This window comes from Prorops nasuta, unplaced genomic scaffold (genome assembly GCF_024137725.1).
Source record: "Prorops nasuta isolate Cenicafe-Biocafe unplaced genomic scaffold, Cenicafe_Pnas_1.2 PNAS00009, whole genome shotgun sequence".
NCBI classification, from domain to species: Eukaryota; Metazoa; Arthropoda; class Insecta; order Hymenoptera; family Bethylidae; genus Prorops; species Prorops nasuta.
Window position 1 is genome coordinate 3,915,893 of NW_027116806.1, and position 26,321 is coordinate 3,942,213.

Consider the following 26,321-nt stretch of genomic DNA (forward strand, 5'->3'; position numbering starts at 1 on the left):
TTAGAAGGAGCTATACTTTCTAATTACATTGATATTAATAATCAAGTTTATTTGTTCTTGTAGTGTCTAAATATATTTAACATTACTAAATGGGGAACGTGAGTATACACGTTTGTTCATAATTCAATAATAATTTTTTTCATTATTATATTGAGATGATTTTTGAAAGTTGTTATAAGTTATACATTGAGAATGAAAGTAAATAATAATTATCATTTAAACTCTTAAAATTGGCTGACAAATTAAAAATAAACCGTATTTATACGTATAGGGGAAAGACAAGCAAAATGGGATAGGCAGCTAAAAAAGGGATGCCAGTTTTTTTTTCTACGCACACACACAATTAGCTTTGTCAACTCAATATTTATGAAATTATAGTATACACGTGTATATACGACCTTCCCAGCAAGACATAAATCAACAGTTGTAAGACAATTGGTGTCCTTAGCAAAAGTGTGTTTAAAGTACACGCAGCTTTAATATCACTGTAGAATAATTTCAACTTATATATATAAGTACAGTAGTAAACTAATTTATTATTGAAAAATATTATTACCAACTAAAAGTGGATATTTACTAAATACTTTTTTTTCATGTGTTAAAAGAGTTATATCTAGTAAAAGAAATATGATTCAGTTATACTACACCGTTTTGCCCTATGCGGCGGGCATAACGGGACAAGAGTTGCATTCTTTTACTTTTCCTGTGCAATATAAGATAAAGGTTTATTTTTTGATAAGTTTAAATGTTATTAATAAATAGTTAATAACGTAACAATCTTTTTCTCTTATTGTCAAAATCACAAAGTCTTAGGTGTTTTTTTTAATTTCATTTTAAACATTATTAAGTACACTTTTTTGCCAGCCTCTTCCCTAGATGTTTAATCAATAAACCGTCATTTAAAAAAGATTAGAATACTGGGAAATTAGCGTCTTCTCAAATGCCTGTATAGCTTTTGTCCATTTATCTAAATGATTCTTTAGAAAATATTTGATTTCTCTAAATTCTGGAAAAGGAGTCTTCTATCCTCAAACCTTGAGCTTATCAAATCTTATCTCAGTTTAATAATTAAAACCGATTTTATTATTAAAAAATATAACAAAGTCGAGTTTAGGCAAACGTGAAAAGCGTTTATTAATAAGTAACTTTATATTATTAGTGTATATACTCTATATAATTATATTATCTTTTTTTTCTTTAACTCTCTGTCCACATAATTGTTATGGAATAAAAACAATTTCTTCAACTTACTTTCAATATATAAGTAATTCTCATAATTAAAGTCAAATTAACCGTATCCAATTTTAAATCATGTAGCAAGAACCATTTTTTCTTGTGAAAGAGATAATGAAATAAAAGAAATCATTGCATGTCTTCCATTATTAAATTAGGAAACCGGTGCATTTATAAATGTTTACACGTTAAAATAACTCTTCTGAATTAAAATCGAGACTAAAATATTGTTTTGTTTAAAAAAAACTATGTTCATCGTTCATTTTAAAACAATATGATATCTACTTATTAAAGGATTACTCTTAATAATCAATGCAGACGGTTCAATGACATATACTCTGTCAAATAATAAATTTAAACAGAGTGTGTCCCGTCTAAAACAGAGCAGCTAAATAAATCCTACAGAGAAATGAAAAAAATGAAGAACATTTCGAACAAAAAATTGTTTGAATTTACAAAGAACATGAGACGATTTTATTGGTGTAACCACATAAGGTTATTTGAAGTTCAAACGAAGAATACCTTAAAGCTTTTAAATTGAAAACCCTTATTTTTTATTGCCTATTCTTTTGGCTTGTCTAAAAAAGCTTTCCACGTGCACACAACCTTCTTTCACATTTTTTCATTTTATCCAGTCCTCTACGAAGTAATTCGGTTTTAAATAATATATAACAGTGGATTTGGTTAAGGCGTGCTTGCCATCCCGTCCGCTTTTTCCCGGACGCTGTCCTCTTTAAGCGAACTCCAAGAAAATTTAATCGGTTTATTTATAATATCATTAAATTTATTGTAATAAATTACATCTCTTTATTAAACAGTTTTTTAGTAATATTAACCTTTACTTCAATATATCTAAGGTGTCCGGAGCTATGAATGGCCGCTATATAGCTTAATGTAATGTGTGTGACTGCCATACGTCTACGCAACGTATACTTTTAAGTCGAAATATTTCGTAAACGAATAAACAAAATGAAAAAATGAAAAAAAAAGGTTTATGAAAATACTATATAAAATATGCCATAAAAAGTAGAGCGATCTATATAAAATACTCAAGGTGACTTCGCGTGACCCTCCAATTTAGTATTAAGGCCCAAAAATATGTCTCTCTTGCTATTGAAAAAGGTCTTTCAATTTTCATATTCAGTTTGATGTTATTCAGCTGTTCTGTTTCAGACAGAAGCCCCTTTATATATATATATACATTGAAATTGCTATAATTTAGTTAATAAAAATAATTATTTCCTCCAAATCTCAATTGAAAAAAGTATTGAAAAATCTTCAAAATTGTGAATATCTTAGTATTTTATATAATTATTTGCACACAAGATTGTGAAAGAAAAAAAGAATTGAAATATTGACTGTCTAATTTTGCTAATTTCAAAGAAGAACAATTGTAAAATTCAAATAAATATTTAGCATTTATATAAGTCTTGAAATAATTAACTAATTCAGTCTAAGCAGATGTCTGTACCATTTTTTTGAATGAGGAAATTATTAATCTCTCAATGTAGGTCGATATTTACCGACAATAAGATTTTTCTACATTTTTAGACGATGGTGCAAATAATCATAGGTATAGATAAATTTATATAGATGCTGAGAGAGAGAGAGAGAGAGAGAGAGAGAGAAATAATGTATCGTGTCTTTGCGCAGACAAAAAGAAAAAATTAAAAACAAGATTTTCTGGTTTTCTATAAAATTTGAATTTTGTGACTCATGTGAATTTTAATTTAGACGATTATAATTATAAGAAGACCAAAATTTAGATAATAAAATTTCATTGGATGCAATTTCACCATAATCAAAGGTTTTATTTTTTATTGTGACTTTCAGTGCTTTTGAATATTTTGTCATCACTTATTGAGATACACGACTCATAATTTCCTTTCTTTCGAATTTAAAGCACATCTGACTGTTACAGTACGAATCCAGCGCAAGACTACTATACCTTCATCTTGCTTAACCTTTTACGACAAGATATTGCATAAATGCAATATCTATTTCTTTCGGCTTTTTTGTACATATCTTCACGTCGGAACAAGATTTATTTTTATTTATATTTCCGTGTTTTTGCACAGCTCTAACTTACTATTTAATCTACAAATGATATTAAAATTTTTTAATTTGCGATTGGCGTTAGTTACACATTAAAAAAATCATGCGTTTTTTTTAAGAAAATTCGTGCATCAGAAGATTAATAAAAGAAAGTTGAAGGCAGAAAAGAGTAGGTACAATTGCTTCGTCCACACTTGCTGTTTATTACGATAGAAACGATGCACTATATTATTTTAGTTTTTCATTTTTAAATTAAAAATGCAATACTTTGGATGATTTGTATTTTAATCCTTGTCTCTAATTGAAAGAAAAACATTGAATTGTTCGAGTTATATCGTTTTTCTACTAAATTTACTTAATTATCTAAATTGCAACAACGTACAGAGTAGATGGAAAGAGAAAGAGCTTTGCAGTATCTGGCAGCTTTAATGTTGATCCTTACTACTTAAAGTTTTTCACAGCTAAGCAGTATCTCTAGCTTGTAAAATATTTCTAATTAAACAAGCTGCCATCGAGTTGTTTCCCACTTTCCCAAGATTACTCAATTGTTCGATTCAATGAATCGACTGAGACTTTGGAATAAAGCGGATGATGATTGATTGCAGGTTTCTTCGTTCGTTTAGGGGGGATAGTACGTATATGTACAACGCTGCCCGGTCGACGATCGAGCTGCGTTTTACGTGGCACGGAGAATCTTACGATGCTTGCAAGTGGGTATAGGGCAGCCAGCAAGGGGGGGGGGGGGGCGCGAGTAGATTCTGCCCGGAAGTGTATATATGTATATATATATATCATCGGCTTGTATGAACCAACGATTCTATAGGAATTCTCGGAAAAGTCCGGTGTCATGGAAAAGATGGACGACACATATAGAGATGGCTAGCTCGTATGGATCGTGGAAACTGGATACTTGCCTGTATGATGGCAACTATAAAAAACCGAGTGACGACCGCGAAACGTCAAGCACGTGGGACGGACCGAGCGGTGTAGAGAGGGTAAAATGGAAAGGGGGAAAAGAGAGAACGACTAGTCGTGGGCGAGAAAATTAAATGTCGCGCAGTTGGCCGGATTAAAATTCACTTGCAAAGCTATGATTCGACTATCTCTCTCTCTCTCTCTTTGCACATTATTGCAGCGTTCTTCGTTTATCCAATGTAAACTTGCAAAATTTGTGTTGATGATGAGCAACAGGTGTATTATATCAATGGAGTTTGAGATCCTAATGCTGGCGACAGAATTTAGGTTACAATTTTAATGACGTTGCTAGCAGTTATCTCTTGCTAAATGAGAGAAACGTAGGATGCATATCACCAGAGAGAGAGAGAGAGAGAGAGAGAGAGGGAGAGAAATTGAATTAATTGTTATGGAAATAAGACATTGCAGATAAGACGGTTTGGAAATAACCTTTCGGATTAACGTCTACTCGATATCCCGAGTAAACTTGAATATTTACAGCGGCTGGCTAAATAACTTTATAGACAATTCTATAAATTTATGTAGTAAGAATAATTGTAAGAAAAAATTGTTAGTTTGTCTTTATTATATCTGATCCTTGAAGAAATTGTTATCCAGAGTTAAAAATTCTTTTATAAAACGCTTTTCGTTGGGAGAGCAATCTACTAGGATTGTTTTGTTGAAATTTCACCAAAATGCTCGTCAAAATATTAAACAATACTTAATCCTTAACAATATCTTCCTCAAGAACAAGACTTGAAAATAACATAGAAAGTATTTTCTAGCAATTATTCCTACTAACCTAATTAATAAGTTTGGCCATAGTTAAAGGGCGAATCGACATATAGACAACAGAAACTCGATAATTGATCGGGAAAAGAACGAGAGAAAAAAATATCTGTCGCATTATCCAAATAATGGCATTGATTATAAAATTAATATAGTGAGAAAGAGAGAGACATGAATACGAGAGCAGATAAGGGAGACGATACAAGCTCGTGGGTATAATAACCGTGAAAACGTATACTTTGAAACAAAAAAAGAGAAAGCAAAAAAAAACAAATGGAATATTGAACGAGAGAGATTGGTCGAAAGCGAGTGGGGAATGCAGGAGCGATTCAATAGGAGAGAAAAAATTACCTGGACAGTGGCTGGGAAGGATGTAATTTTGGTTTTGCGTATAACGGGAGAGGTGCGAAGGCTTGATTGCTGTTTGGTGGGGGATGGGGAGGGGGGGGGGGGGGGGTGGAGGATGAGATGGGAGAGTGTGGGCGGTTTATAGATGGTCGCACGGACGGGAAGACAGGCTCGGGTCGTCGCGCGAACTCGGACTATCGGAGGGCTACAGGTGGTAGGTAGGGAGGTGCGCGCCGTTTATAGTGAGCGAGTGGTGGGAACTCTGGCCAGGGTATAATATAGGCTGCAGTAGCCCTGTCCGCTCACTCCACGAGCACATATTGTTCTGCCTAAAACTCTCTCTCTCTCTCTCTCTCTCACACACACACACACGCACACACACACACACACCGTTCTTCGTTTGCTCATTTCGCTAATTGGCTGTATAATCGTTATCTCCCCCTCCCCCACCCCTCCCTTGATTCCTGGAACAACACCTACGCCCCATCCTTGCCGAATCTCCTTAAACATCCCCTTGAAAAAATTACCCTTCGCCGGCTAACCTTCTCTCGCGACGCGACAAAATCCCAGTGCAATACTCGATACCCTTATCAAAGACTTCCTCCTTCCCTATTCGCACGAGCTTAAACGAAGGAAGCAACTTTCACACGCGAGGAATATATTAATTCTCTCACCGTACCTTCTCAGGTAGGAGCACTCTCTTTCATGAAATTCAATCATTTTTCTATACTTCGATCCCTTCGTCGTTGACCTTTATTTCCATTGAAATCCATGTTTAAAAAGGAATTATCGTTCCTAATTGTGATCGCTTCGATTATGCACGCGAGCTCCGATTGAAATTATGCCAATTTTCATTCGTAATATTGATGTTCGCGCGAATCGATTGATAACGCAAACAAATGAAACGAGCCTGTCCTGCAGTGAGTTTGATTGAGTTACGGAAAGAAATTATGGACACTTGTGGAACGATGCTCTGCCGGGCCGTTGATAATTCTTGTAGTTTTATTCAAATTGAAAGTAGTGTACTAGGATGGCTGCGATATTGTCATTTATTTCACTTAAAACCGTCAGGTTTCCTGGCTACATGCTCTTACGAGCCCGAGTTTCCGATCCACGAGAAATATCATTTTGATTCTCCGCGAGTGTTCTTGATTCCCTTAAACTCATACAAATTCCACGTATATTTTTTCTCATTTTTATCCATTGTGAAAATGTGTGATTTGGATAAATTGTCAACGTGAAAGGGTTCGAGTTTCTTTATCGGTTATCCTTACGTTTCGATATTTCGATCGCAATAGACACCGTCAGTTTTCCTATTTGGTCCGACAACCGCAAGACCTCCATATACGACGAAAGCTATATTTTAATTATCGACTATATATAGTGCTGTTATTTTCAACCCCCCCCCCCCCCCTCCATAGAAAGAAACAATCGTCTAATTATATAAAATCACTTAGACATTTTTTATCATAGATTTATCAAAATTTCACATTTAGTTTTTTGGTTAAGAAACTTTGCGAAACGAAGAAAAGATCAAAGAAAATAGAAACTAGCGACTTCCGGTTGATACGATTTTCCTTAAATTTCGATCGCGTGAACGCAACAACGGACGGTTACTCGGTGTTTTTTCAGAAATAAGATTTCAGCGGAGATTATACGAGCGAAATTATCTGCGAAACGCTCTTTTTATGATAAACCATTGAGAATGGAGCTTCCGTAATGTCAACACAGCGATTAGCCAGGCTCGAGAGGTACCAAAACGTGACGTTGTTGTGAAAATGAAATGAAAAAAGAATAATTATAAACCGGTAAAATAATTCAAGCACGATTTGAGATACCAAAGAGTTTTTAATTTCAAGTAAATTTACAATAGAATTTCCATGCGCGTCGCAAGCCTTTTCTAACAAGGCGTAATATTTAGCTGGGGCTCTGGAACCAGCCAGGAAATAAATAACGAGAGGTTTGGAAGGAGCGTTAAAAGTTTATTATCGAATAAGATTTATCGCGACAAGCTCTTGGTCGATCAAAGGCTTTAATAAAATGCGCGCCGCGCAAATCTTTCATAAGAGAACTAATCTCCTGTTCATTTTAATTTTAATAAAAGGTCGATGTGGAAGCGAAATCCGATTTTACTTTGCACAAATGGATCGAAGGAGGAGCAGCTTCTTCGCGTATCTCGAGCGTTATATATGCTAGGAGGAAAATGAGCTGGCTCTAAAATTCCTTCTAATTCTCTTTTCAGATACCGAGAGCTTTGAGGGAATGACGGGAAGGAGTTTTGCGAAGAGGACGATCCTGTGTCTTCTGGGATTGCTCTTGTCCTGCAGCTTTCTTGTCATTGCCGAGCCAGAACCAGTGCCTGCAGGAATGATTTACGGCGACAGTTATGTCGATGATCCCGAAACTCTTGTAAGTGTGTGTTCTTTTCTCTCTCTCTCTCTCTCTCTCTGTATGTACATGTTTTATGTGCTTGTGTGTGTGTCTGTGCGTACAAACACACACACACACACACACATATTCTTTACAAAATTCTATAACTCACGCGATAATGAGAGGTAAACATAATATTTTCACTGAATTTCAAAGGACTTTCTAAAGAACGAAGATATCGTAATTTCAATTGTAGTGAAAATTTTCCGTCAATGCTGTTTTTCATTCGGGTGAGTATATTTCATCGAAATAAAATGTCTTTTGAAGAGCCTTGGAGCAAAACCGATTATAAATTCATTCTCGTAAAAACTAGCATCACTTTAGCGATAAACAAGCGCATTATAATTGCTCACTTTTGCCAAGCACACTCTTCATTTATGCGATTTATCTTAACAAATTATATCCAATATATCCACTGCTGACACAATTCTTCGTAAAAGTAGATTTATTCGGATTTGTTCTTCAAAGGTACACATATTAGTGTTGTTATTACGTTTCCCTGTATAATATTTATTCTATTCTATTATCAACGGTATAGCACTAAAATATGTTAAATTTTAACCGACGTAAATTTAAGTCTGTCAATCAAGAGTTTATTGTTTACATATAAAATCTTATTACTAGTTGCTATACATGACTCCTTTACATTACAATTTATTTAAATTCACTATTAATATATACATTCCAAATTGTGTATAGCTATAGGATATTACCCAAGAAGAGATTGCTGCTTCCTTCTATTTATTTGTATGATCAAAACTTAAAATTTGAAAAGCTTTTAAAATAATCAAAATGACTGATCTCTGCTTTAAATTTCATTAAATCCTTAATAGACTTAGTTGGTATAAATGTGTGTATTGGAATATCATCGGTATAAAAAAAAAACTAAGTAGGGGAGAGTAGGGCAAAATGATCACTCTAGGTAAAATGATCCCTGAGGATTTTATGGAAACTATTGATACCATTCGTTTAAAAATTAATCAATATTAAAATATACTTTTAACTACATAATATAATATAATAATGTCTATTTTTAATACGTAAAAATTGTTAGGGGCATTCATATGTTTTTCATCGTTTTTTTGTGTTAGATAAACGATTATTGAATCATATAGGAAAGAAATGTGGGTATACTTTTCAAATCTCTTAATCAGGTAAATCTGCAGAATAATAAGTATGAACTTTTATTTCCTCTGAAAATTAATTTAAAATCGGCTTTAGTAAAATTTTAGAATTCGATGAAAGATGCGCAGTGCATTTGGGGCAAAACGATCCCGTGTAGTGGATTCATTGGCAAGAAGTAACCGGTGCTCAAAAATTAGTAACGATAATGATAACGAATGTATTTTAAATACAGCAAACGGTTCAAAAACGAAACTTATGGAGAAGATTGGATCTAATTTACTTTTTTCACGCTTTTCGCGTTTTAAGCAATTATACTTGTAGGTTTTCTTTTCATAAAATACAGAATGTTTAACACTAAGAAATGCTCCTCTACTTTTTTATTGAAATTATTAGAGTTATTGTCTATCGTATCTATAAATATAAGTTCATTATTTAAATTATTCCCCATGGGATCATTTTACCCCACTGGTGAGGGTAAAATAATCCTTTTGTAAGGTTTACTTTAAATTGATGATTACTACAACACATCTTTAAGAATTTAAGTTTGACGACCACGCAGAAATGTAAAATAATGTGTGATCTCAGTTACATAAAATGTTTGCTATGTTAAAATCGATAGTAACGTCACTGGGATGGATTTTTCCTTAGGGGGATCATTTTGCCCCACTTTCCCCTAATTTTACCAAAGTTAGGTTGAAGGTGCTTTAAAAATAAAATAAACTCTTCAACTGTGTAGCATATAACGACTTCCATTCAGTGACTATATATAGTTATGGCTCATACCATACAACTTTTATGCATCACTTTAGGAACGTAAAAATAGTTTAGAATGTTTTTTGTTAATTGAAATAGTTGTAATAACAGAGAACACGACTTTTTTTCAGATGCTACGGAATCTTCTGAAACAAACGATCGACCGAAAGCAGGAAGTGTACGAACAAGAGCGCGAGCTTGCCGAGGAACAAATAGAGATTCAAGCGATGCTGGAGGCCAAGGCCAAAGAGTTCTCATCGGAGGCTGCCGAAATGCTTCCGGTACCAAGTGCGGTCGTCAATCATGGACCTTTGCATTCGGGCAAACGAACCAGCTGTAAGTGATTGAACTCTCCAACACTTTCTATATATATCGTTATTTTTTCAAAACCTCCAGCTTCCACTTTCTATGCATTATTTACTTAATCGCATAACCAAAGAAAGAGAAATAAACAGCAGCTTGATAGAAATTTGCTGCAATCGCCAAATAGCAGATGTGCAGCGTAGGACCATTATTCAAAGCCGAATAGCAGTATGGCATACAATGATAAGTCGACTAGGAGTTTTCCCTCGAAAAACCTTTAATAGAACAATCCAAATGCTTCGCTGTACATATACATTCGAGTCCTAATCAAATATCAACTAAATTTAGCAAGCTTCCTTCAAGTCTCATTAAATTCCTGTTAAATGGTTTTTAAAGATTAATAGAAGCTATTAGGGCCATATTATCAGACGTGTTTCGTTCGTTCATTCAAAACTACATATTTTGTATAGAATGGATGGCTTTAAGAATAAAAGTTGCATACCCCATTTTTTGTCCAATTCATAGTTGCGAAAACTTCTTTAATTCAAGACCTTTTATTGGTCAAATAACACGGTTATTTTTTTCTATTAGTCATACATTGCTAGGGTAATTCGTTCACTGGTAGAAAACTTGGAAATGACGTTAATAACTTTTTAATTGAACGTATAGCTATGCAAAAAGGAAGCAGACTACGATGAAAGTTTTTATATGACTGAAATTATTAATACTAGCTTTTTAAAAAATACGGGATTTGGTAACCAATTTTCATTCTATCTCGCGTTCTCATTGTTTCTTTTTTTTTTTCCTATACACCATTTTCATGTAGAGAAATATAATATTTTCGATTCTATTCCGAAATATTTCGTGCTATTAACTCATCTTCCTTAATTGACGCTTAGCTTCTTTTCCCATTTCTACGTCCAATTAAAGCTTATGGATAAATGAGAGAGATGGAGAGAGAGAGAGAGAGAGAGAGAGAGAGAGAGAGAAATCATATTTCTAAAATCATTCACTTTTCATAAATCAAGGAGAGAAATACATGTATAGAAATTTCAAAATTGGATGATTTTCAATTTTATTGTTTAAACAGAAAACTCGATTCAAGATGTTCGAAACATTAATATTCATAATGGTTTGTATCTTTATCTAAGAAACCTTTATTTTTTATTACAAAATGGCCGACTTATTCGTAAATATTTATGACGACGCAACACTCGCTTCTCAAAACTGCGTACATTCCTGATATTCCAATTATTATCTGAAATTAAAAAAAGACATATAAAATTATTATTTAAATCTAGAGTTTCTATTTATACTTTCGAAATTTGAAAACTCTTTGAATTTGGAAAAGTTATACGTTTTAAATTAAAAAATGTTAATTCTAACCCTGTTTTTCTCTTAATTTTTATTGCATAAAAGTAATGTTTTGTTTATGAATATTTAAAAACAATTAAGTTTACACAGAAGATAGTAATATTATATAGCACTACTGGAAACCTCACCAAACTCAGTTGAATAATGTTTAAAGGGTACTCCAAGCCAAATTTTAAAAAGTACGTTTTGAATAAGGGGGAGAGGCTTTAAACTTTAAATCTCTCGCCTAGTTGTGCGTGTGCCGCGGAGTATTAGTGCTATACTTGTGCGCAGCGCTACACGTTTAAGGGGATCCATTGCGCGTCGAGAGAGTACTTCCAAATTATCTTCTACAATTTTAAAAATTTGAATATATTCATAGGGATCAAATTGCCTCGTATTGATCTGCTTAATTAACGTGTAAGGGCTTATTTTTTGGATTAAAAAAAAAATTTTTAATCGAATATTAATAACAATATTTTATTTCCCATCAATAATTTCGAAAAAGGGAGCCTTTACGACGCTGCGCCAAACTTCAACAAAGACCAAGAAGAAGCAAATATTCCCATAAACGTAGAAGATTTTGTGGAAATACTGTTGTAGCGCAACAAGGAAAAATGTGCAAATTTGCCATTGTTGCGCTACAATAGTATTTCCAAAAAATCTTCTACATTTGTGGGAATATTTGCTTCTTCTTGGTCTTAAATTACTCGTTGAGAAGTTTGGCGCAGCGTCGTAAAGGCTCCCTTTTTCGAAATTATTGATGGAAAATAAAATATTATTATTAATATCCGATTTAAAAAATTTTTTTTTTTTAATCCTTAAAATATGACTTTACGTTAATTAAGCAGATCAATACGAGCCAATTTGGTCCTTATGAATATATTCAAATTTTTAAAATTATAGAAGATAATTTGGAAGTACAGTCTCGACGCGCAATGGATCCCCTTAAAAGTTGAGCCAATATATTTAACGTACTTACACAGCGACCGTCAGATATGGTGAATGAGGATAAAAGTGTCTAATAGCGTAATGAGAGACGTATGTAAAAAATCAGCAACTCATTGGTTATTAATAGAGAGATGGTGGGGGGAGGATGAATGAGCAATGACTCGCTCTGTCTCTGCTCGTCACTCTTAGGACCATATGACATGTGAAACTGCGTACTGACTCGGCGGCCACTATATATGTATACGAATGCACACACAAACCATTTTGCTCATCTGTTTAAGTATTGACAATAATCGTGTATGTGTGCATTCGTGCATACATCCGCCGCTCCGTGTGTCATAGCCCTTCTATTATCCTTCCTCATAAGCTCAATTCATTTGTTCCCAAAGAAATTGTTGATTCGAAGTGAGAGAGAAATAGTAAATCCCCCCCCCCCCCCTCTCTCTCTCTCTCTCTCTCTCTCTCTCTCTGTCTCTGTCTCTGTCTAAAATCAAATAATTATACATGCCTATTGTTCTCCATCGTGATTTTGGATGCTTTTTGCCCTGCTTTACTTTATCCGGTGGTCCCTGTAAGTATAATTGTAACGTTTCCTCTGACGACGAGACATAAAAGATCTCACGTTATTTTGACAATACACAACTTAGTAAACTATCACATTTGGTTCAACTCCTTGAAGCATGCGTTTTTCTATATTAATGGATCGATCACCGCAATACTTATTGTCATACTTGGAGTTTTTGACTCGCTGAATATTAATCTGTTGTCCAAAATTTAAAACTGACGGATCCAACATACAACGCACAAAAATGTTTAATTCCATCAGATGCAGTGAAAATTTGCCAGTGAGGAGTTTTTTGTTCACTGGTTGCGAATTTAGTGTCTAAATACACGAAGCTTCATATGACAGATAAAACAGCGATACTTGAAACAATAAATGATGCAACCAGAGATAATTACTGCACAAGGGTAAATATAATACGTTCATTCAATATTTCCTCTCTTATCAAAAGCTTTGGACATTGATTCACCATTGGTATAAAAAAAGCGAGAAGGACCAAGCCACCAGAATAAATTTATGTAGCCGAAAATCTGAAAAATTTACTGAAAGACAGTATCACGGAAATATGTTAGAATTTCGTCATCCGGCAAATTGGATATGTAATTTGAATAATCAGTTTTAAACCTCGTATTCATACCTCGTAATCAGCGGCTCCAATAAAACACCCCCGCATACCAAGCCTCGATCTATGTGCTTGATTTTTATAATTAGTCTGATACGTTGGAACCATCATTTCGAAGTTTTACATTTCAACCGCAGACTCATAATCAGCAACCCTAAAGATCCGAAAATCCTAGGTTTAAACAAAAAATCAATCACGATTCATTCATAATGAGCTTTTCTGAGGAAACGTTTTTTTTTGCTTTTTATTTAAATTATAACAATTTTAACAATTATGTAAAATAATTTTCAAACATTCATACGTGTTCCTACATTATATAGAAAGTTAAAGAATGCGAAAAACCAGGAAAAATTCCTTCTAGTCTGGAACACTTTATGAAATTATAGAAATAAGCAGGTGGCAAATAAACTTAGCGCGATACTTGAAGAGGTTAAAGTACTTCGACTTCGGATTTTTCATTTTATAGTCAGACCACCTTTATATATATTTATATAACAAATATTATAATTTAAGTAATACATATTATTCATTTATTTAACGTGTAAATATGGCAACAGAAGCTAAGATGTGCAAAAAAGTTATTAGCATTGGATGTAATTTTAGTTTTATAATTTCAGATTTTTTATTTAATTTTTCGTTTCTTGACTTAAGGGGGTTGTCGTGATACATCGTCTTCTTAAGAATTTTTTGAAAAAATTAATATTGGTTTATTTTATTAATATATCTACAACATGTTAAAATTTCAGAAGGTTAGGCTTCATAGTTGTTGAGAAAATAATTCATAAAATTACGCGTTTAAACATTGCATCTTATGAACATACCGTTGAGAAAGTTAAATTTTCATTAATAACAGCAAAAGTTTTCTTAGCATTTTTTTGTCTCAAAAACTGATATTATGTTGAGAAAGTTGATTAAAATAGCATGTTTAAAAATAAAAATGTATGCCTTCATAGTTTGCGATATATGTCCCTCGAAAGTGTGTGTTTTCGTAATTTTATCATCGTGCGGATACTCTGGGAAAATTTAATCGTTCCGAATCAATTTCTTGGAGTGTACGTATGCACAGACAAGGCGTAGCTGTATGTGTGTGTACAATCTCTACTAAAAATTTTGATCCGAAATAAGAAATAAAAGTATGAGCATAAATTTACTGTTGATGCTATACATTTGATTTAGCAGTATCACGACAACCCCCTTAAACATATTTACGTCTGAATAGATTTCAACTTTTGAGAGGAGACTTTATTTTCGTTAAAGTAAACCTTTAGCAAAAATTTTAATAGTGGAAAACACGAATAACACCGAGAAGTATATGAAAGAGGAGTTTCACTGGTACATTCATAACTATTTCGATTATTGATATTAAGAGCTGAACATTGATCTAAAAATCTGACTGAATTTAAGTATTTAAAACAATGAGAATTATCGTAAATTACGAGATTTTTAATCATCTCTAAACGTTCGTTAGATAACTTACGAGAAGTGTGCCAAGTAAATGACGTTCGCTTTTATACTTTTTACTTTCAATTGACAACACTAATGCAATTTATGATAAGTTAATTAAAATACTTATAATCTTATTAAAACTGTAGCATTTTTTTACAATGAAATATTTGAAATTGACGATACAGCAGTTGTTTGATGTCACCTCTTCGAATCTATGTTTTGCAAAGGCTAGGTTACTATATAAATATCAGAAATTAAATTTTCTGATAAGTTTGCTTTAAATATATTTGTACGTTTTACACAAATCTCAATTTAACACAAAATGTTATACAATACAAAATTCAGCATTTTTTTTAATAAATGTTTTTTCCTTTAAAATGGCAGTCCGTATTTTCTATTATTCAATTTTTTTTTTATTAATTTTAGGTTGCTGCAAACGAACAAATATATTAAAATAAAAGTATCTCGAATTTTAATTTTCAATATTTATAGCAATTTTGGTAATACACACCAAATTTCTAAAAAGGTGACTTTAGCATATAACATTGTCGCCATTTTCAAAAATTTCGTTATAAAGAAATACTATAATTTTAACTTGATTATAAATAGGTCATCTACATATTAAAAGTTTCTTTAGTGTCTACACTTGAAAATACAAATTTTTTAAAAGAACAGTCATCTACTCGTTCCTCTCACTTTAATTCCGTCTATAAACTCAATGGTTTTCACGTCTAGCCCATCTTTCATCCTGTCCATAAATTAAAAAAATATATGCTAATTTTTCAAAGCATCTATATTTCATATATAATTTATAAAATAATTAATAAACATTTTACATAGTTTTTGTTAAATAAATGAAGCAACTTATTAGCAAGATAATTGTCTAATCGTTTTAGTCAGAACGCAAAAAAAAAATACTTATAACCGAGAGGTTAAAAACAGCTATCTATTATTTGATACTAAATTGGTAGATTTCGAGTACAAATTTGTAACTCTTATTAAGTAATATTTATATGTAAGTAATTGCGTCACATAAAAGAATATAATTTCCGTATCACCAATTATGGACATGTGTTAACAAATTTTTAGATTGCAAAAAAATCAATAGTGTCAGCTAAGTATATAGGTACTGATTTAATATCAATCGTAATAAACAGCGGCATTCGTTAAGAAAAAATTACAGTTATAATGAAGAATGGAAATGATTAAAGTAGAAAAACTGCTTGGATTAATAGTAAACGCTGTAGTGAATTAACATAAATCCTATAATAGCCACCGTTAGCGAAGACGTGCAAAATTTTAATATACATTACTTCTCATAATCAGCCACGTTTAATCACAGACTCTAAGTTAGTTAAGCATCCAAGAAATTGTCTTATTTCGCTTCATTTAATATTACCAAAGCTAATTATGCATCTAACTCATTTGCATAACTATATGACAATGACGACGAATCTCATTAACAAATAAATTTGTAAAGCTCCTCTTGTTCCAAAAATAATCGTAATACCCTCACATATGCAGTATTCGAATGTAATCATTCATAAATTCACACCTCTTAATCAAAATAATTTACTTAAGGGGTAACATCACTCTAGAGGCCTAAAGAAACCAACTTTAACACTTCTATTTGAAAATATTAAATAAAGAATAGGATTCCTCTTTGAAGGGTTGTTTAAGTATATGTATGTTGAAATACGGAAAAAAATGTTTTATTAACATTTTTATGCAAAATCACGCCGATGTAATTAATTTTGCGAATTGCTTTATTTTAAAACGTCTCCACAAGAGGACCAACTTCTTGCAAAGTACGAGAAGTGGAACAAAAACCAAAAAATTGTCTTACAATCTATATATATATAACACTGGCTAAAGTACTACGTAGGATTTTTTTACTTAAATTTGGTAAAAATGGCGCCACTTTAAAAACAAAAATTTAATTTTCTTAAAAAAATGCCTGAAAATTGTTTATAAAATTGAAATTTTACGTCCAATCAAAAAACGACTGCACATAGTACCTTAAAGAATATAATTATAAAGTTAATGTGACACACACCAAATTTCAAGTCAATGCATCCGTTGATGCCCGAGTAATTTGTCCAACAGTTGAAATAATGTGATTTCGAGAAAAACGAGTTTAAAGTTTTACAAAGAAAAGAATCCATGAAATCTCATTCTTATTTACTTCTAATCTGAGATATGTGCACCACACATTTGGCCATCGAAACGTATCGATGTTCGTCTCTTCCATCTCCTTTTTGAAACGTTTTTAACGATAATCGAGTATTTTTACCACCATCATTAAACACGATCGTTCCAAAAACTTAATGTTCCATTGTTATCCGTCTCCTTGCAAAAATTATAACAGCTACGTCCAATTATGAACCCGAGGCTCTGCATTAGTTTCATGATGCTTGAAAAGCTATCACTGTAAATGTTTGCAACAATAAATACTACAGCATCGAGCACATGTTCGCCACCGGGAATCTCCTTATTTTGATGCTATAGGGTATTCACACAATAACATTGATGTTTCTGGATCCTGTTCTGCATGTATATCCACCTAATAAGTAACGAGAGAGCAGATCTTCGCTGCTTAATTCTTCGTAAAAACTCTAATAACCTATTGCTCGATAAGTAACCAATAAGTAATCGTCCCACTTACTATTTCGACAGATAAGAAAAATATCCATGCGCTGTAGTGCTCAATGAACGTTCGAAGTGCTTCGGTGAAATTAATATTTCAATTTGCTGATTTTTTTTTTAGGAATGAGAACAAAAAAATAAATATTGTCTTCAGACTCCCCTAAATTACACTTTAAGATAAAAAATGCAGTTTTTTGAAAATTTTAGAGTGATGTTATCCCTTAAAAGAACAAAAATTAATCTGCAAAAATTTCTGCAAAAAACATGCAGCAGACAATGATAATTATGCAACGAATTTCTCGGTAATATATTTATAAGACAATAGAACTTGAAGGGTGTAGTTATCTGATGCCTTGTTTCGGAAGGTAACTTCATGAATTCTTTTCTTCAACAAAATAAAATATAATCAGTTCGCGCCTTTTTTTTATATGTATATATTTTATCAAGAGACACGGTAGTGTCCCGACGGCAAGTACATAAAAAGTAGATAATGACATGTCTGTACCGCCGAGCACTACCGTGTAACTTATACAGCAAGTTCGGCCGTCTCAATTTTTAAACCAATTTATTTCAATGAATGATCAATTGTGATGATTTAAATAAAGCATTCCTTAAAATGGTTTTGAACAAGCTTTCATTTGAGCCCACGAACATCAATATCGGTTCACGCAATCCAGAGATCTCATACTCGATTACCTATATCCCACAAAAAACAAGCTTCGCTTGTAAAAAAAGGACAGCAAGTACATAAGTCGTATCTAGCATGATTAATATATAATAATATAAAATATTTTAATTAAAAAAAATAGTGAAATCCAAATGTTAGGCAAGTATAAATTTTTACCATGGCGAAAATTGAAATTTGAAAAAAGGAAAATAGTAACACAAAAATTATACTTGCCGGTGGCCCGTTGTATGCAGTCGTATTAAATAGCCACATTTATAACTTACGAGAAGCAACGCTTATATAGCAAGATAACGACTTACACATGAATATTACGGGCCCGGCAATTAATTTTTGTATTACTATTTACTTTTTTCCAAATTTTAATTTTCGCCATGGTAAAAATTTATACTTGCCTAACATTTGGATTTCACTATTTTTTTTAATTAAAATATTTTATATTATTATATATTAATCATACTAGATACGACTTATGTACTTGCTGTCCTTTTTTTACAAGCGAAGCTTGTTTTTTGTGGGATTAGTACTATCTTAAATTGTAGAGAGCCAATTTTTATTTTGCCAAATAGCAATATATTATGTGACACATTGTGTGGATGTGCCAGAGAGCATGTTAATGGCTACATGATCATGATGATTACGTCGTTTGTAGTAATTTGAAACAGAAAATCCATCATGATTCTTATTCTGTAGACCCGTCGCTTTGGTCCGAACCAAAATTATGCAAATTTATTGCAATATAACGAAATGATGGACTATAAACAAAATCAGAAATTGTGATTTCTTTTTTCGTTTAAAATAAGACCAAAACATAAGAAATTCTTGTTATAAGTAAATAATTTTGGTTGCTGCGAAAGCGATTGATGTGTAGAATAACATATAAAAATTTCAGCCCGATCGATTGAATGGAATTTTGTTTAGTAAAAATGACTAATCGAAGAAATATTTTTTTGAGAAAAATTTATTTAAAAAGTTGAGGTCATAGATTTATAATAGAAACGGTTTGCTTAAACTCTCTCTAATCGCTAATATCGCAATGTCTAATGCATACATTATATATAGACATTCGGTTTCTTCGTAGATATAACCTTTAGCTACCTTTTCTGATCTGCGAATTGGTGTAGTCATCTTTACAATATTAGACGTGGCGACGCTAAACTCACAAGCGCGCATACATAACGGTTTCACGACGCGCTATTCAATATGCGCTATAGTTTTGTAAATATTTCGAATTTTGGTCTGAAAATTTTAAGAAAGTACTCTCAATAAATTGTACATTCGAAATATTTAAGAAAAAAAAAACCGATTCTTTAAAGCTGACTCATGACATTACACCCTTAAAGGGCTATCGTGGTGTGATACCTGAAAAAAATACCTAACTTTAATAAGGTTATTATTTATATAGTGTTGCATTAATCGGTATAATTATTCTGTTCGATCAAATATAAACTGTTAGAAAATAGAGAGCTATTATTTGTTTCATAAAAATATATACCGAATGAGAGGAGAGAGAGAGAGAGAGAGAGAGATTTGTTTACAAGTATTTACTCTGAGTAAGTGGAAATCTGCAATAAATATTGAATTTTTCAAGGACACGTCAATATTTGCTTCGAGAAAGACATTAATTTATCGGATAAAAAATATTCTAAATGGAGAAATGTACAAGTTATGAAGGTCACACCTTGATTTTTTTTAATTGGAACACTATAATTTTTATTACGTATTCCTGTAACTTATCACAAGAAAGTTCTAAACCGTTTTAATAATTAATAATTCCATTCGCGGTGGTTCATCAGATATTTCAATTTCAAGTTGAATGTAAGTGTCAGTTTGGCTAAAGTAGTGTGCGTAACCGTTACGTACACACAAACTTAATAGCCTATCTACTTTCAATTTCGATTTGCAATATCTATCGAACGGTTGGTGCAAATGATAAATTAATATAATATTTTGGAAAACTCTCGAAATGAGTAATAAGAATGTGCATTAAAAAACAGGGTTACATTTAGAAAAGTGGAGGTGACCTTCATAACTTGTATGTTTCTCCGAATAGAATGTTTTTATATGGCTATTTAATGTCCTCCTCGAAGCAAAAATTGACGTGCCATTGGAAAATTCAATATTTATTCTTATTTTCCATTTATTCAGTGTAGGTATATACTTATGAAAAATGCAGCCTGCATGCATCTACTTAATAATAGATGAAAAACATGTATATGCATTTATTATTGGTGTAAGATATTTTCAACGATTTACAGGTGGTTATAAACCAAACATTCAAAAACAGAATTTTAATTTGTTAAACTGCTGTTATCTTGCCGCGCAACTGAAATCAATAGAAACATTTATTTTTGATCTATTTCTTCACGATATAAAGCAAAAAAGAGCCCATCAGTTTCTAAAATTATTTACGCGAAACGCTGCCACTTTATTGTTTTGTAAAATAAAAAATTACGTTTCTATTTGTGGTTGGATAGCAACATTCTCACAAATTATTATTTTTTAGAACTTTTCGTTTCAGACAACTTAGACTACTTAGAGTGCTGAAAACATCTAATTGTATACGTATATCTTTAATATAGAAACCAATTAACTCAGTACATAAAATATTTTTCACATAAAAATAATAATTACGAGTAGTTAATTCTTTTTTCATAAAAATGTGATAGCTTTTTAAATCTCAAAGATAATATTAAAAAATGCTGATGCTGATGCTGATGCTGATGCTGATGCTACTCTCTTTAAATCTGAATTTATACATATAACGATTCAACCGGCAGGACACAACTAAAATCGTATTCATCGATATAATAATGCATACTCATATTGTATTGTATTACACTGATATACAATTTAAAATAACAATTTTTAACGCGTCGCGTTACTATTTATAAATCCAACAGAATACAACACCGCTTCGCCTGTAAACTCATCTTCAATTTAAGGGAATAATTTATTTTTATAACTATCGTGTCTTATTTATATGTACAATAACATTCAATGTCACTGTTTATAATAATGTAAGAATTTTGTAGTAATTACACAGGACGTGTTCCATTACTTAAAATCAACCAAATATGGACGTTTACTTCATTTTATCTTTGGAACGATAAGATATGCTAGGTTTTTCTATAAGACCTAGTAAATTTCTCTAATTACGACCTACGAAGATGTTGATGCAGAAAAACGAGGAAATTTGTGTATAAAATCTTTAAAATAGGGGGAAAATTAAACTACCTTGATGGTAAATTATTTGATGCATTTTTAAAATGATTGATTTTTATTAAAACTCTTATTATATTTCAAATAAAATTTTAATTTTATTTAAAGAGAATAAGAGACTTGTTTTAATAACCATATTTAACATGCTTCTTTAGTTATGTTATAATAGTTCATACAGAACGTATTTGTCCTAATTAGCAACTTGATTATTAATCGTGCCAGTGTTATAGGCACTGTTCTTAGTATAACTGCATGAAAATATTAAAACCAAATATTCAAAAAACCATAAACTGCTGAGCAAAGAATAATAGTCACTTCAGAGAATGTGATTTTATTTAAAAAAGATATACATATGTTGCATTACGAAAAAAATATTTCCTAACTGGACACTAATATAGACAAGCAAGTGTTCAATATCCTATTAAGATTATAGCATAGAAATTTTTATTACTCATCTCTCACTAGATTAAAGCTTGAATATAATAGACAGAAAACTGTCCTGTACTTGCTTTATTCCTTTTCGAAAAAGTTGACTTTTTTAATGACTTTAATATTGCGTGTGGAATATTACAGTAGAATGGATAGCCTACCAAAAAAGCAACCAAGACTTCCATAACCTTGTTATTATATAGACGATAGAAGCTGCTCTATCTTATTGTATCTAATGAAGGAAAATATATATATATATATATATATAAATATATTAAACGTTGTACGTGACAAAATTTATAAATACAATATGAGATGACAGAATAATAATAATTTTGTTATATTTGATTTCCGCTGTTTCTCTTTTTATCTTAAGAGAAAAAAAGGACTGCGGATGTTAAATCCGCCAGTGATTACTAATAGGGACAATTGCCTTATTCGAATAGTCTTTGAAATTACTTTGAAGGAGGTCTAATAGACAAAATGGATATCTCTTAAAGTTACGATAATAAAAAGAAATTTACTGCATGATATGGATAGTTTTAATTGTTACGCCGTATATACGCAGAGTACCTTATTTTAATGTTCCAAACGAAGTATGATTTTTATTTTTGATTGTAAAAAAAGGAAATATTTGAAATAAAAGTTATGTTTCAGCCGAAAGAGGACAGGAGATCTTATCGTTGGGGTTCAACACGCCTTGGGAGGTTTGCTGAAGGAAACACGAAGTCTCATCCATAATTTTTTAAATCTCATACTCACCCTTTCTCCTATTTTTTAATTGTTTATTCTTGTAGCTGACCTATAGAGTTTCAAAACCCCTCTCCTTTTACTTTTTTTCATTCCATCCAGTCGTTTAGGAGACATTTCGATTTGAAATTGCAGATGGGAGTGGGTTTGGCTGAAATAGCGTGCATGATCGTTATGCGTAGTATACACATGCATAGTCAATCACCTATGTATACATTCAAATCGAAATATCTTGTAAACGACTGAACGAAATGAAAAATAAAATGTGAGTTCTGGAGAGCTCTCGAGGCCAGTTAAAAGAATGTGCGATAAAAATGAAGGGTGCAGTTTAAAAATTTCAAGTTGCGATCTTCGTTATTTCCTTCGGTAGGATCCCTAGGGTCAAGCTGATGATACCATCTTACGTCCCCGTCCAAGTGACACAATTTTCATTCGAGACGATATTTTCTAGAATAAAAAACAAAAATCATGTCATAAGTTGAAAATTAAAAGGAGACACCCTATATAGGAGAGTCTAACCTGTTAAACCTCGAAGATAATATTTGAAAATCCAGCAGAGATTCATATAAGGCTCGAGAGAAGAGGACGTTAATAAAGAAGGATCATAAAAATGGACAATTAAAGGCATAGGCGGAGGCTTTGGTAAAATGCTACATTTTATTATATAGAGAGAGTTACGCACGAGCCAGCGTTGAATGTATTATAGTTTTGCTGAAAAAATTTCTAACAAATATTAATAATTATAAGGAAAGAATGGCTATATTTATATAGCTAATCGAGATTAGATAAAAGCCTGGAGGGAAACGGTAGTACAGGAATAAATCTGTTAGTGGCAAAATGAAGTATAAAATAAGAGACGATTCGGAGCAATTGAATATTATGCGTGGAACAATTGATCGGATCAATTGCTAGCGGATCTTTGGGTGTAGAACGTAGACCGACGGGTCCATGACGTCACGATCTCTAAGACGATCTTTAGGTCCGATCGTTGGACAAACAAGCGAGCAGCGGATCGATCGATAGATCGATTGGCTTCCCTCGTTTAGCACTGGCGCCAGATCCTAATCTAATTATTTTGCACGTGACCCCCATTCTCCCACTGGCCTCATTTCATTTCTCTTTGACAATCTGGAGCACTGAATTTTCCATCGCAATACACGTACAGTTAATCCATCTAAATATATATATATATACGTATTTAACAAGTATAACTGTACAGAGATAATGCGCGTGAGAAAAGAATGCGCGGCACGTTTGATAAAGCGGCGTCATGGAAATGTTGGTTTTGTCCAGCGCGATTATATTAGCATGCCATGTCTGCGGTGTTAATTTACAATGTTCCTCTCCAACGGTGATATATATACTGATGAATTTACTTTCGCTTTCAGATATGGCGCTTTGTAAAGCAAAATCATGGAAATATTGTCTAATCTTCGCGTTGAAGTAGTTAGGGCCACACATTTTTTAATTACTTGCCGCCTAACACTGTATATCGTATTACTTGATAATGATTTTGTCCAGCAGCGCGTTTGTAATAGGATGACTCGCGTTATATAACCCTTTCCTGCCTGATTTTTTTCTGGCAGCGTTAAAAAAAATTTAATGGTTTTATCTCATATATAATTTAAATATGAACATATGTATATATTTTGTTAGAAATTTTCCAAAGTCATGTTTGCTCCTACTAGCTAACAACAATAGTAACTTCGTCCACTTTGTTTTGGCTCGGATAATATGCGTTTTAAATGTTTTGTCAATTTTGTTATTCAGTGTCCTTCTCAGAAGACATTGTGAGTAGGAAAGGGATATAATATTGATGAATTTACTTTCACTTTCCGACATGAAACTTTGCAAAGCGACGTCATGAAAATAATGGTTTTGCCCACCAGCGTGGATTATGTAACAGAATGTCTATGGTACTAATTTACAACGTTCATTTCGAGCGATGATATATATACTGATGAATTTACTATCGCTTTCTGACATGGCGCTTTGTAAAGTAAAGTAATGGAAATGGTCCAATCTTCGCGTAAAAGTATATATCCCTCAAAACACAACCTTCGCTTGTAAAAGAAGGCGGCAAGTACATAAATCGTTTAGTGTATAAATAATACATTAAAATAAAATACTTGCCTAATATTTGGATTTCATCAATTTTTTTAATTCAAATATTTTATTTTACTATATTATTTACGATAGACGATGTATATACTTACCGCCATTTTTTACAAGCGAAGCTTATTTTTTGTGGGATCTTATAACGTTTTGTAAAATTGTAGGAGTTAAAACTAAACAACTGTTTTAATCAATTCAATCTATCAATACATTTTCCAATGTCCTCGTCGTTCCATAATGTAAAGCTTCAATTCAAAATATTAATTTATTAATCTATTATAAATAAAACACAAAATATTATAATGATGAATTCTTATCATAATTAAAATTTTAGAGGATTTTCTCATAATATTCACTGACTGTTTGAATTATATTTTCAAAATTTTATGGCCAAAATCACCTGATAACACTACACATTCAAGGATTTGTTTCTAAATTTACCTGTTTCTCCCCCTTTCTCTTAGGAATTACTATCAACATCTACTTTGTGTTATGGCTCTTTCTATGGCAAACTAATATCATTTCTAACTTCCTTAGATTGATATAAACTTGGAAATATACCAATTAATGCAATGGAAACCTCTGTTCTTTCTATGCTACTTTTAAGTATCCTCATTTTATCCAACGTATGCCAGTCACTTAAAAAATTTTAAAGTAATAAGTTCTTATCAGAATTACACTTGTAGAGATTTTTAAAATAGTTTCACTGGCTTTTTGAATTATATTTCCAACATTTTATGCCAAAAATCACCTAAGAGCCCTTTAGTTTTCATGAGTTTGCTTCTAAATTTACCCCTTTTTCATCCTTTTTGTGAGGTGTTACTCTCAACATCAACTTTGCATTATGGCTCTTTCTATTCCAAACGAGGATAATTTCTAGCTTCCTTTGATTGATATAAACCAGGAAATATATCTATTAATGGAATAAAAACCTCTGTTTTTAGGTATACTGCTTTCATTTTCATAAATTTATCCAGCGAATGCCTTTTACTTACAAAACTTTAAAGCTCTTACCGTAATTGCACTTTTAGAGGCCTTTTTTATAATATTCATTAGCTGTTTGAATTTTTTGGAATTTTTATTTTTTTAGGAGATGGTAATAACTTTTTATAACTAAGATTAAAAAAAGTTAGGTCAGTATTTGTTTTTAACGTCCTTTTATATTATAATTGAACATTCAAAAGCAATTAATATATATTTATCTCCTTTTCTCTAATTGTAGCAATAAGGTTTCATGTGTCAATGAGAAATTTCACAAATGTGTTGTATACCCTTTTATAAAATTAGTATCAATAACAATTTTAAGGAAAGAAATAACACATACTCTTCAAGAATGGTTTGAATATATTAAAAGACTGCATATAATTTTCAATTATCTTAACTGTTTCTATTATTTAATATACCCTCCATCAATAGCCATGTACTTGAATGTTCAACGTAGACTTTCCATTACCAATCTTGTTCATATCAATCTCAATTAATCCAGTCAAAGAGCTCGATCCTCAAAAATGCCAAAATTAATATTTTAACCCTTAACGGGAATCCGTATA

General features: G+C 32.1%; 1 protein-coding gene across 4 annotated transcripts in view; it reads left to right on the forward strand.

The window, feature by feature from the left end:
• Positions 1–26,321, forward strand: part of CNMa (CNMamide) — a 90,027-nt gene that overhangs the window by 57,511 nt on the left and 6,195 nt on the right. For 3 of the 4 annotated variants that reach the window (XM_066731919.1, XM_066731915.1, XM_066731918.1), the window contains exons 2-3: positions 7,622–7,788; positions 9,819–10,023. In XM_066731919.1, coding sequence (XP_066588016.1) covers positions 7,642–7,788; positions 9,819–10,023 — 352 coding nt within the window. In that variant the 5' untranslated portion in view covers positions 7,622–7,641. Of the gene's footprint in view, positions 1–5,717; positions 6,067–7,621; positions 7,789–9,818; positions 10,024–26,321 lie in introns of those variants that run through there. The other variant, XM_066731917.1, reaches the window with a different exon arrangement.